The 14,206-nt window shown below is 36.9% G+C and overlaps 1 protein-coding gene across 5 annotated transcripts in view; it reads left to right on the top strand.

The window, feature by feature from the left end:
* The window catches only part of SGK3 (serum/glucocorticoid regulated kinase family member 3), a 148,812-nt gene extending 137,740 nt beyond the window's left edge, over positions 1-11,072 (top strand). For all 5 annotated transcript variants that reach the window (XM_086695217.1, XM_086695218.1, XM_086695219.1 and 2 more), the window contains 2 exons: positions 3,720-3,809; positions 8,396-11,072. In XM_086695217.1, the coding sequence (XP_086551343.1) occupies positions 3,720-3,809; positions 8,396-8,566 (261 nt within the window). In that variant the 3' untranslated portion in view covers positions 8,567-11,072. The remainder of the gene's footprint in view (positions 1-3,719; positions 3,810-8,395) is intronic.
* Positions 11,073-14,206: the final 3,134 nt, after the last annotated feature.

Genomic DNA, 14,206 nt, shown 5'->3' with positions numbered 1-14,206 from the left:
TGGCGTGAAGCACTTGCATGTATGTTTTTTTGTTTGATATTTATGACCATTTGAGCCTCTCCATTTCACCCCTCACATCCTGCTTTCATACCCTATATAAAATTTTTTTTTAATTTTGAGAGCACACGTGGGGAGAGTGGTGGAGAGAGAGAGAGAGAGAGAAAGAATCTTAAGCCAGCTCCACGCTCAGCATGGAGCCCAATGTAGGGCTCAATCCCATGAACCCTGAGCTGAAATTGGGAGTCAGACTCTCAGCCACCCAGACACCCCTCATACCCTATTACATATTTTTTTTCATTTATAAGAATTTCCCCTCCCTTTTTAAAAAATGTGTGGCATGAATTTTGTGATTACCTAAACTTTTAAATCATTTTATTGAAACAATTTATAAGTGGCTCCTGTCTGCATGAGGTAATGCCTTTTGCCTTGAACTAACATTAAATAACTTTTTTTCCTGAGAATTTGGTGACACCTCTCTGAGGTAATTATAGAATCTACAGGTTTGGTGGGTCTTTTTTGGTTTTTTTAAAATTAGGGCAATTAGGGGCACCCGGCTGACTCAGTTGGTGTAGCATGTGACTCTTGATCTTGAGGTTGTGGGTGAGCCCCACCTTGGGTGTAGAGATTACTTAAAAATAAAAAATCTTTTTAAAAAATTAGTGTAAATTAAATTGCTTATGTAGCTACTGGTGTTATGTTGGTGTGTCAACATGGACTTTTAAACTCAAGTTTCTCACAAATTCTTGGGGATTCTTTTATCAGTCGTGAACTTGAGCTGTGAATAACAAACTTGTCTGCTGGAGCTTTTCCTTTCCCACACTCCCCAGTACGTAGCTCTGTCAACAGTTTTCTGCCTAGCTTGGATTCATTCCATAGTCCATTGGTTTTATTCAGTCTTTCTAATACTTCACATCTTCTTGCCCCTTGGGCCTTTTATGGAATTCGCTGACAGAAATCACAACCCTGGATGAATCCACTTGTCATCTTCTGGGCTGCTAAACAGTGCTGAAGAAGGCTGTCCCACTGGGCATATTGGAAGCACTATGAAGTTTAGTCATTAATCTCCTTTGTGCTTCATCGCTGCTTGGTAATGTTCCTGTGTTTCTCTAGCTGCTTCTCCTACTGTCTGTATTAATGATTTCAGACCTTCTCTCCAAATTTCCAGACTCCTTTTCTTCACTTTTAGCAGATGATCTTGCCTTCTATTTTGTAGGGAAAGTAGAATCAGCAGAGTGGAACTAACTCAGCCTCGCTGTCAGATTTGAAGACCTGCACACTCCTGCTTGCTGTCATTTCCTTCTTCCTAATGTAGTGGACAAGGCCAGTTTGTACATCTGCACTGGATCCTGACTTCTTGCAGGGAACCCTGTGCATGCTATTTTTCTGCACAGATAACTGCTTCCTTTTGTTAGAGTGCATTCCAAGCAATAATGAGACATTATCAAATCTCTTCTTAAACGGAAAGCCCTCAACCATGCTGGCCTGCCAGGTAATAACTTTTTCCCATCATAAAAGTTTCTGTGTTGATTTTTTTCTTTCCCAGCCTCTTCTCATTTCTCAATTTACCAAAAATAGCTACTAGAATTGCTAAATCCCTCTGTTCCTCAACTTGCCTTCTCAGCAGTATTTAAACTTCCAACACTCTTGTTCCATAGGCTTCTGCAAGAGCCCACAGTCATCTCATTCTGTATTTCCAGGCCCTCCTCCGTAATGTCCTGTGTAAGCCACTTTCTTCAACCTGATGGTTAAATGTTGTGGTTCCTTGTGGTTGGCCTAAACCCCCTTTTCTTCTTCTGTGTTCTCTTTCTGGACAGTCTCAGTTGGCCCAGTGGCTTTGATTATCTCTGTGTTTTCATCTCACACGTTTATAACTTCAGTCCAGACCTCTCTTCTTAACTCTGGACTCATAATAATTACATGTTCAGCACCAGTCTTTGGATTTCTGGTTAGTACCTTAAACACAGCATATTCAAAACTGCTGAACTCCTGCCATCTTCCTTTTGTGTGCCCCAGGTCAGAAATATGAGTTATTCTCTACTTCTCTCTCTTCCTTACTTCCATATTCAACCAACAGCCAGATCCTGTTGCATTTGCCTCCTAAATCTTTCCTATAGCTATACACTCTTCTACTTGACTGTGACTACACTTTTCCTACCTTTTTCAACTTTTTTTTTTAATTTTATTTTTAAGTAATCTTTCCATCCAGCTTGAGCCCCAAACCCACAACCCCGAGATCAAGAGTTGCACACTCCACCAACTGAGCCAGGTACCCTTACCATTTTCAACTTTTTTTTGCCACAACAGTAGCTCTGTTTCCTTAATCTGGCCATGGCTTTCCAGTCCATTTCCCTATTACATTCAGGTCTTAAAAAAAACAAACCGGAAATCCCTTATATTTGTGACATTCCCGTATCTAAAATACCCTGATGGCTTTTCATAATCCTAGGATAAAATTCAAAATTCTTAATGTAATTCTTTAACCAGTATGATATGTCAGTTTACCTCTTAGGCTTCACCTTGTGTGACAGTCCCAATCCTTCCCTGTATTTTAAGTTTGTTTATTTATTTTGAGAGAGAGCACGCACATGCATGCACGTACAAGCAGGGGAGGGACTGAGAGAGGAAGAGGGAGAATCCCAAGCAGGCTCTGTGCTGTCAGTTTAGAGCCCGATGTGGGGCTCAAACTCACGAATCATGAGATTTTGTCCTGAGCTGAAACCAGGAGTCAGACACTTAGCCGACTGAATCACCCAGGTGCCCCTTGGCTTGTTTTCTTCATCAAACTAACCTCTTTGCCACATGAGGGCCTTCATATTCTGCCTGGAATGTTCTCCCCGTCATTTTTTAATCTAATTTTTTTTTTTTTAATTTTTTTTTTCAACGTTTATTTATTTTTGGGACAGAGAGAGACAGAGCATGAACGGGGGAGGGGCAGAGAGAGAGGGAGACACAGAATCGGAAACAGGCTCCAGGCTCCGAGCCATCAGCCCAGGGCCCGACGCGGGGCTCGAACTCACGGACCGCGAGATCGTGACCTGGCTGAAGTCGGACGCTTAACCAACTGCGCCACCCAGGCGCCCCTAATTTTTATCATCTTTCAGACTTCTGGTCAAACATTACTTAGTCTCCAAGATGTCTTTTTTTAAACCCACCAAACTAGGTTGGATCCTACTTTATACACTTCTGTGTCACCTTGCAGGGAAAATAACTGGAATAAATACTGTGCCATCTTTTGATAATACTAACCCAGAATAGAATTTTTTTTTTTTTTGGTAAAATAGCTCATCCCCTTGATTTTACCTCTGCCCCACTGTGTAAAACACTTTTTGCCTAACTTCTTTTTTACCTCTGCCATCAGACAATAATTATAGTTCTTTGTAGCTATGTAGTACCTTATTCTTTTCATACCTCTTTTATTTCCATATTTTCCATTGGTCCTTAAAGCAACCTGTGAGGTATCTTTATTTTACCTATGAAGAAATTATTACTGTGAAGAGGATATAACTTAAGTTGGTCATTCCAAGTAACTGTCTTTCCTGTTTTGCTCTGGCAGTCTCTCCCCTATGCCATTTTGCTACATGAATAACATAAACATGTACCTAAAAAGAATTAGTGAGGGACAAAGTGGTAATGGTTTGCCTTCATATAATTCTTCAGTGAGTACTTAATTATATTTTTCAACATTATAAAAAATATATGTATTTTTTTTAACATTCTAGCTTGAAATTCAGAATCATCCTTTTTTTGAATCACTCAGCTGGACTGATCTTGTACAAAAGAAGATTCCACCACCATTTAATCCTAATGTGGTAAGTATGTATCCAAATCTTGCTTTCTAAAATAGTAAAATGGAATAAATAAATAAATAAATAAATAAATAGTGAAATGTAGAACTATATAGCTCATCATAACTTTGGCAATAGATCTCAAAATCTCATGTGAATGCAATTGAATCAGTGCCTTAAATACTTTAAAAATCTGTTTCTCAGCATTTTCTAGTATACTGATAACTTCAAGATGACCAATAAGATTATAGCTACATTGCATTGGTAAAAGTATCTCCTAGCACAGCAATTATGAAATGTTTCTTTGGAGCATGTATAAGAAAGGGATGAGTTCATTAGATTAAAAAAGATGCAAATTGGGGCACCTGGGTGGTTCAGTCTGTTAAAGCTCCAACTCTTGATTTTGGCTCAGGTCATAATCTTAGGGTCATGGGATTGAGCCCCACATCCATGTTCAGTGTGGAACCACCTTAAGATTCTCTCTCTGTCCCTTTGCTCCTCTCCCCTGCCTCATGCTCTCTCTCTCTCTTTAAAAAAAAAAAAAAAAAAATTAAAAACATACCTCTAGATTTAGAGAGGATTGTGCTTTAAATAAATTTTTTTTAATTTTAAGTAACATTAATGCATCTTTTTTCTATATTGATATAAAACTAGGCACAGGCAAACATTAATGGTAATGTAAATTGTCATATCCCTTTTTGGAAAATAAAATTTTCATGTTAGCTTGACTTGGTAAATCAGCTGATAGAAAAAATTTACATAAACATAATTTTTTTTTAAGCTGAAAGCTGCATTGAAGATTATGTTGGAAATTTGGGGAAATAAATATAGAACAATAGGGAATTTTTTAATCATCCATAGTAGACCAATAATGATATTACTAAACTATTGATAGCTATATATATATAGGCATATATACTTTTATGATACTTTTATGCATCACAGTATGAAGTTTATTCCCCATACTGCCAGGTTACTGCCATTACTGTCCTCCTTATTATACATGATTTATAAATGAAGAAATAAAAGTCAGAGATGCCACATAGCTGATTTGAAAAGTAGCAGAGCAAGGATTCAAATCTGTGCCTTATTCCAAAGTCACTATTCTTTCTATGCTTTCTTGTGCTTGAGTGTCTAATTAAGTAAATGATAATAATAAATACAGAAATAAGGGTGCACCTGGGTGGCTCAGTAGATTGAGCATCTGACTCTGGCTCATGTCATGATCTCCCATGAGTTTGAGGCCCACATCGGACTTGCTGCTGTCAGCGCAGAGCCTGCTTCGGATCCTCTATCCCCCTGTCTCTCTGCCCCTCCCCCGCTGTTTCCCTCCCTCCCACCTACCCCCCCCCCCAAATATTTTTTTAAATGAGCAGACACTTAGAAAATTCTTATAATGCTAAATAAAAACATGGCAATTATGGGGTGCCTGGGTGGAATTCTTTCTTCCTCTCTCTTTGCCCCTACCCAACTTGTGCTCTCTCTCTCAAAATAAGTAAACTTAAAAAAAATGGCAGTTATAATTTTGTGACTTAACGATTATAGCAGTAAAAATAACACATAAGGACTGGAAGAGAATATAATATAAACCAAGATTAATTTGGGTTTGCAGGGTCATGGGTGAACTTGTGTTTCTTTTATTTAAAGTTTTTTGGTGTTGCGAAATTCATGAAAGACTTTTTAGTAGATTAGTGCAGGATAAGGAAAATACTTTAGGAAAGTATTATTTAGTCTACTCAGATTTTGTTAAATGTTTGTTTCAGTGCATTGCTCATGGCTGGTAATATTTAGTAGGTGTGATATTGTACACCTATTAACAGAACATTTATAGATTGCCTCATTTCATTTAACTTATCCAGAAGTGACTGTTTCAGAAGTAAGGACAGACTCCATTAAGGACAGTTTTGTCCCTAATTTCTAGAGTTTGCAGTAAGAACCTAGGGCCTTTAAGAATTATTTTCTTTTTATTTTTACATTGAAAGTCTTACTGACTTTAGTTATCTTCAAATAAATAGGTCATCAGGCACATTGAAGAGTTGAGTTAGGTACTCCTAAGCAATACTGGAAATGGAAACAATGTAGACTTCAGAGTTAGATACCTCAGTTGGGATTCCTGCTTTTTTATGACTAAGTAAACTTTTTTAAAGCAAGATCCACAACCAAGAAGCCACAGGGGGGGGAGATTGTAAATTTGGCCACATTAAATCTAGAAAGGTCTACATGAAAAAAAAAAATGCAGACAACAAACTGGAGAAAATTTCTTTAACACATAAAGCATTCTTGTAAGTCAATGAGAAAAAAGACCAATTACCAATAGAAACATGAACAAAAGACACAAAGTACACATTTACAGAAGAATAAATACAGCTTTTAAATATATGAAAAGAGGGGCGCCTGGGTGGCGCAGTCGGTTAAGCGGCCGACTTCAGCCAGGTCACGATCTCGCGGTCCGTGAGTTCGAGCCCCGCGTCGGGCTCTGGGCTGATGGCTCAGAGCCTGGAGCCTGTTTCCGATTCTGTGTCTCCCTCTCTCTCTGCCCCTCCCCCGTTCATGCTCTGTCTCTCTCTGTCCCAAAAATAAATAAACGTTGAAAAAAAAAATTTTAAAAAAATAAATATATGAAAAGAGTTCAAACTCAGGTTACCATTTTTCACTTAACAGATTAACAAAGATCAGAAAGCTAGAGTATGATTAAGTAGATGTTCTCAATACTTGCATCCTTTTTTTTTTTTAACATTGACAGCAATTCTTTGAAATAGTTCTGCTATTTTCCATATAATACAGATGAGTTAACTTAGTCACAGAAATGGTTAATAGTTTGCCCAGAGTTTAAAATTGAAGAACTAGGGGTGTCTGGGTGGCTCAGTCGGTTAAGCCTCTGACTCTTGATTTTGGCTCAGGTAGGTCATGATACTTAGCCCCTCATCCAGTTCTGTGCAGATGGCACGGAGCCTGCTTGGGATTCTCTCTCTCCCTCTCTCTCTTCCCCTTTTCTGCTTGTGCATGCACACACACACATGCTTGCTCATGCACGCTCTCTCAAAATAAACATTTTTTAAAAATAAAGTTGAAGAACTAGAACTTGAGCTCAGGCTCTTTGAAGACAAAACCTCCCTAACTCTTAACATAAGCAATACAGTATTATCCCTGTTACTACTAGCCAACCCATAACAGCATTCACAAAATACCTATAAAATCAAGTAGAAGAATATTTGCCATCATTTACTGAACACCTTCTACATGTCAGATTCTGGGAATTTTATGTATTCACACATCAGATCCTCACAAAAACCTTAACAGGTGGGTGGCACTATTTTTACTTATGAGCTCACAGAGAGGTAGTTTATATAAAAAATTATAGCTAGCAAATTTCATAGCCAGAATTCAAACCTTAGTCTTATTCCAGAGCCCATACTTCTTAGAATAACATGTAAAGATTTGACATTTTTTATATGTACCTAAATTCAGTTTCTTCCTCTTCAGTGGGGGAATTTCTCATATTGAGGGATCTAGTATTCTGAGTTTCCCTTGTCTCTGCTCCACTGTTTGTAGACCTACCTGCCAGACTAACTATATCCTTAGCTTAGAATGTCTTCTCTGGATCCTTGTCTTTTACCTCAGTTAGACTTGATGACTTGGACATGCTAAGGATTCCTGCCCCCTTGGCCCCCTAGAGATTGAGGGATGAGCTCTAAGAGTGAGTCACCTGAATTTGTATCTCACCTTTTATCTGCAAATACATTGGAAGCGGAGAGTCCGTTAGGTTGTATCAAATTTGTAAAGGAAGATTAAGAACCGCTGCCATCGAGCAGCTGCCATGCTTTACTTCCCAGGTTCTTGGCCACTTCAGGCCTCTAAAGCTAAGGTGTCACAGGCGAATGCTTAACGACCTCTGTAGCGCAAAGAATGTTTAACTTGCATGGTTTTATTTACAACGCCTTCATTGTTTAAGCAAAAGGCTTTACCTACCCAGAGTTCAGAAACTGACAGGCAAGCATTTTTCTGTAAGTTCAAGTGAAAAGTGCCATCTTGAAAACCTACTTGGGCTCCTTTTCTAAACTTAGAGGTGGTGATGGGTAGAGAGAAAGGGAGTCAGTTGGAGGGCCTGAGGTTCACTTTGACTTAGGTAAGGACTCTGTTATGCTAGCCACCCTTGTCTCCCCACAGCTCCCAACAGAAAGAACTTTGTTAGGACAGATAACCTCACCTAAATAATAAACTCTGGAAGGAAAAGCAGAAATTGCTTCGAAGAAGTGACGAAGTAGGAAGACATCTAAACTTGCCAGGAATAAATACACAAATTCGTGAAGGGGTTTTAATGAAAGACTAAATTAATGAAAACAAAAGCTAAGATGAGGGGCACCTGGGTGGCTCAGTCGGTTAAGCATCCAACTTGAGCTCAGGTCATGACCTCGTGGTTTGTGAGATCCAACCCCATGTCGGGCTCTGTGCTGACAGCTCAGTGCCTGGAGCCTGCTTCGGATTCTGTGTCTCCCTCTCTCTCTCTGTCCCTTCGCCATTCACACTGTCTCTCTTTCTCTCTCTCTCTCTCTCAAAAATATTTTTTAAAAAAAGCTAAGAGGAATAATAATATGCTTTTGATGTTTTAGGCGGGACCAGATGATATCAGGAACTTTGATGCAGCATTTACAGAAGAAACAGTTCCGTATTCTGTGTGTGTGTCTTCTGACTATTCTATAGTGAATGCCAGTGTACTGGAGGCAGATGATGCATTTGTCGGTTTCTCTTATGCACCTCCTTCAGAAGATTTATTTTTGTGAACAGTTTGCCATCCAGAAACCATTGAGGCGAATACAAGCCTACAGATGAGACTGAAACTCCTGTTTGTGTGAACATATTCAAATCTGTTTAACTAGTGCCTCATTTTTACATGTAATGTTAAATATGAAAAATGTATTTTCTGCTGTATGCAAGAAAATAGGGCATTTCAAAGAGCTAAGTTTTGGATTAAAATTTGTATTATTGTTTACTAGCTTATTTTTAAACAAATTTTAAAAGCTATTGTTCTCAGCATTAACCTATTTTTAAAGAAAACTTTTTGCTAATGACTGTTTTTCCCCCTCAGTTTACACTAACATCTACCCAAGACAGACTATTTTGCAACAGCCTATTTCAGTTCAGTTAACATAAATTAATGCCTTTGTAACTCTCTACTTTGACCTTTGTTCTCAGATCAGAACTATGCAATTGGTATGTGGTTAAGAAGAAATCACATCTTTCCATGAGAAGTCGTTGGTTGACATAATCAGTTCTTCGTAGGATTAAAATGTAAAAGCATAGTTAACACATGGGCTGTGAGTTAACACTTGGAGTAAGTGTTCATTCTGCAGATCAAATTAAGAAATAACAAGGAGATCCTTTACTTTTGAAATACCAATTCAAATTTGCCAATTTTTTTTTTTCTGTAAGAAAAGTAAAAGCTTAATAGTTAGAAGGTTTAAATATTCCCAAAGATCTGAAGGGTAATAAAATACTACTGGATTTTTTTTTTAGGTGGTGCCAAAAATGAATGTCTCTGTGTCATGTATTTATATTACAAATACATTCTATTTATGTTCTTTTTGGTCTTTTGATGTTATTGTTAAGTAGGCCTAAATCTCAGTATTTGCTTTTGCAGACAGCTGTGTAAAACTGTTTTTCTAATTGGTTAATAAGTGAAAAATATTGAGCTTTCTGGAGTTTTTACCTAATTGGGAATTAAAAAACAGAATAGCAAATTCTAGGTCAGTGTAAATATATATTTCGCTACAATGTAACAAGTTAAAAATAATTCCAGCAGATGCAACGACAGTATCTTACTTGTCTTACGAAAAGTACAGGAAACTGACCTTAAAATCATACTAAAAACCAACTAACTGTGGACTTGTCACTATGAAGAGAATACAGAAAAACTAAAAAGAGTGCTTGTCTTGGAATTCTGCTTCTTAGAGTAGAGATTCTTCAAGTCATGTAGGAAACATTGTGAAGGTTTCGAGACCAACTTTAAAAGCTTAAGGAACAAGCATTCTTTCCATGTATTTCCTCTTGAGAAAAAAAATCACAGAAGCATTTCACACCAATACCCTTTGGCTTAAAAATGTTCATCAAAATGGGGTGGGGGAGTGTGCTTTTGTTAGATTAATAATATTTGCATCCAATACACTGAATCTTACTTTAGAGGTAAGACTTTAATAGGGACACTGTAAATATTTGGTTTATTTGGCACTACTGTAAGTTCTGCTTTTACACAAAGCTCTTTGCTTATTATAAAGCAAAATAAAAACTGTAATCTCCTGTATGATTTATTTTTTACTCAGCCACTCCTTAATTAAACTGCCAAAAATTAAAGTGCAATATTGTATATTTTTAAGAACAAATTTAAAATATTATGCTGATGTTTATTGGATACAAGAAATACAACTCTTACAGTAAAATAAAACTAGCAAAAAGATTAATAATCCTCTAATTCCTGTCATTATTTTAAATTAAATTGGTGATGGTTTAGAAAAGTCATTACAAAAATGATTTGTATATGTGAGGAATAAAAGTATAAAACTTAAATATTTGGACACACATAAAAATTAGATTATATGGATTATCATAGGCTGACATATTTAATATTCAGGGAACAAAACCTCTTCCAAATTTCAAGTTTATTTTTTCTTTCATAGCATGCTAAGTCTTTTAGAAAAGAAGTGTGTGCCCTTTGAATAGTTGAACCATTTCATGGCTATTACCAAAATAAACTCAGAGGTCTAAATGAAGACTGCCTAACATTCTTCATGTTATCCATACCTCTTATTTTATTGCATATGGTACAGTGTAGAGCTTCCCAGCCATTGTTACATTATAGCACACACTGAAAATTACAAATTTTTGGCATACCTGAGGAGAGGTGCTAAATGATGCAGGTACTGGCAAGCAGGTTCTCTGTTCAAGATTTTTAAATTCCAAAATAATTTCTGAACTTGAGATATTTACAGAGAGAGCCAACAAACACTGTTTGGATTTAATTTTAGCAATGGTGAACATTTAAAAGGTGGTTTAAATATTTGAAAGATTTATTGTAAAATTTTATCACTATAAAAACCATTACCAGTGTCTTTTAGCATACTTGTTAACTAGTAATTATCCATAGGCATAATATTACAAAACTTTACATATTTTATGAGTCATTCTTTTGTACATCATACACTATGTGAAAAACAGGAGTGAGAATTACAGGAACGTTTTTGGTGATGTTTGAATGACTTTTTTCAATAAAGTGTTTTGAAATTAATAACTTAATTCCTCATTTATGTAGTTTGGAAATTAGGTCTGTTTTAAAAATGGGATTTCCTGCCACTTACCTTTAAAGTCAGTGTTTACAATTCTGTGGATTTTTATAGATTATTCCATATCCCAAGGTCATTGTTCATTTATGTAGAACCCTAGAAATATGTAGACGAGTTTCAGGTGGCTTGAGTACGTTGAAATAATATGCCAACTTCTGTGTATAAATGAAATTGACTTGGGACAGGAAGTTGTGTTACATGGCTTTGTTCAGATGCCCAAAAGGATTCACTGCTGTAAAATGATTGGGCTTCTTCTCTACCATTTTTGTTCTCATTTACTCACCTACAATTAAGAGAAATTGCTCTTGGGGCACCTGAGTGGCTCAGTTGATGGAGCATCCGACTCTTGATTTCAGCTCAGGTCATGATCCCCAGGGTCGTGGGATCGAGCCCCACATTGGGCTCCATATTGGGTGTGTGTAGCCTACTTAAGATTCTCTCTCTCTCTAAAAATAAAAAGAATTTTGTTGTTGTTGTTTAAAGAAATTGCCTTCTAACTTCCCTGAAATCATTCCAATTGGGAATTTTTGTATCTTTAGCATTTTTGGTGTCTTGGGAATATTGCATAATCATTCATTTGTAATCCTTTAAACATAGTCCTTAATAGTTAAAAGGACCACTATGCAAAAATATTTTATTTTGCTATTCCCTTACATCATGCCCATTTTTATAGAGGTAATTGAGAAAGAAATACAGCTGTCTCAAAATGTACCTTTTAAATAATTTACCCAAAGTCAAGAGAGTATAGTTTAAAAGCATATTACACAAAAAAAGCCTATGAGAAGTATAAATTCAGAGTGATATTTATAGCAGTGAAGTAGCTAATCAAAGGATCCTACAAACAAAAGGTTAATTTTACACATACTGAAAATGATGAATCACTATATGAATCTTAGTAACATAAAACAAAAATTGCATCACTTTACATAACCTTCTTACTGGAAGAACCAGACACATTTGGTGATTTTACAAATCTTGTGCTCAAATGTAACATGGAAGTTTTTACTATAAATTCTGTTTTGCAGTAATATATCTCACAGATTTATCATTTTCTTCTAACATTTTTCAGCATTTTCATGTTATTAGGAAGCAGAGATTTGCACTTCAAGTTTAGGTAAGTTTCTGTGGGAAATTCCACAATGAGTTGTCAATATTTAAGTGTTACTGTGTTAACTTATGGAATCCAGTAGGCGGTAAAACAGACTTACCCAAATAGTCTAATTTGATCTCAGTGTGTTAGACGTTTTCAGTTCTTTCCAGATAGTAGTTAATATAGCCTTGCTTTGTTGAATTTTTCTCTTATATGTCAATGATAGTAATAATAGAAAAATTACAACCTACTTTGCTAATGATACAGTGATGTTGAACATTAACACTTACTTTAGGTAGCCCTAGCTGTATGCCTCAGTTGGGTGTCAAAAGCAGAGTTTTGTGTTTGTCAAAACTCATACGACTTGAATACTTAAGAGTTGTGTGTTTTGCTTCATATAAATTATACCTCAGTGAAAAATATTCAAAATAAAAACAGTTATATATGATAAAAAGTAAAATATAAGTAATCCAAAATGCTACCATCTTAAGTATTTGAGCCATTGTACCACATTACATGTGAAAGAATTCAGGAATTTGCAGCCAAAGAAAAACTAAAGGCAAAGAGGTGAAAATAGCACAACCTGAGGCATGTAAGCATATAAGAATGCACAACGGGGACTTCCAGTTTCCCCTGTAAAGTGCTTAGAAGCTGCCAAGTAAAAAACTGAACAGACTGAATCATCAACTCTTCTTGGATACAGAAGAAGAGAGAGGACACAGGGCAAACTGCTACCCCTAACACTGGGGAGATGGGTGAATATAGAGAATTGGAACTTATTGGAGCAGAGACTCAAACACTGCGGGAGCCAGTGCAGGAGTAAGAAAACCTGAACTAGATTTAACAAATTGCTGGAGGCTAAGTGTAGACCACTGAGAGTTCAAAAGTCCAGGGGGACCCAGTCTTAGGGATCCCTACAGTTTTGTGAAATTGACCACCTAGCTTCTCACAAGAAATATCGGGGAAAAATTCTCTTGTGCTTCCAGCAGGAGGAGAAAAGGGACAATTTTCTCTCTTTTTTAAAGAATGCAAGCAAAGGAGGGCAAAGTGAGGGGGACAGAGGATATGAAGCAGGCTCTGTGCTGACAGCAGTGAGCCCAATGTGGGGCTTGAACTCACAAACTGTGAGATGAAAACCTGAGCTGAAGTTGGACGCCCAACCGACTGAGCAACCCAGGTGCCCCAGGGACAATTTTCAAATATGCCAGGATATTCTGGTCTTCTCCTAACTTTAGGAAAAACTAGTTAATCATAATGTCACCTGCAGGGGTTTTCTCAGAGTCTAACAGAGACTAATGTACAAGAAGGAAAGTACCAAACTTATAGTCAGTTCAACTCTTATGTGTAGGAGAAGGGACCCAAGTTCAGTCCACTCCACCCACCCTGTGCCACCTAATGAGGGAGAAAAAAATCTAAGAAAGACACTTAAGTTTGTCCAGAGGCATGGGTTTACTAAAATAAGGACCTATCAAAAGGAGTATAGAACACTTCCCCTTCCACTATACCACATTGCCACATTTTAAAAGACCTATTTGTAGCACTTCCTTTTACCCACTACATCATATCTGGCTACCAAGAAAAATTACAAGGCATACTAAAAGGCAAAAAGCAAAACAAAACAAAACAAAAAACCCACAAATTACAATTTGAACAGATACAGCATCAGAAATAGACATGGCAGGATGTTGGAATTATCAGACCATGAGTTTTAAAAAATTATGTTTAATATGTTCAGGGCCCAAATGGATAAAGCAAGAATAGATGGGTTATGTAAGCAAAGAGAAGGAAATCATAAGACTAAAGAGAAATGCTGGAGATTTAAACAACAAAAACTAACAAATGAGAAATACCTTTCATGAGCTTATTAGTATACTGGACATGGCTGAAGAAAGAATCTCTGAGCTTGAGGTTATTTCAGTAAAAATCTCGAAAGCTGAAAAGCAAAGAGAACAAAGACTGAGGAAAACAGAACCATATCTAGGGACAGTGGGACAACT

The sequence above is a fragment of the Puma concolor genome, chromosome F2 (assembly GCF_028749965.1).
Source record: "Puma concolor isolate L17-30 chromosome F2, mPumCon1.1.hap2, whole genome shotgun sequence".
In the NCBI taxonomy this organism is placed as follows: domain Eukaryota; kingdom Metazoa; phylum Chordata; class Mammalia; order Carnivora; family Felidae; genus Puma; species Puma concolor.
The sequence above is the reverse complement of the archived record's forward strand: the minus strand, read 5'-3'. Positions and strand labels throughout refer to the sequence as shown.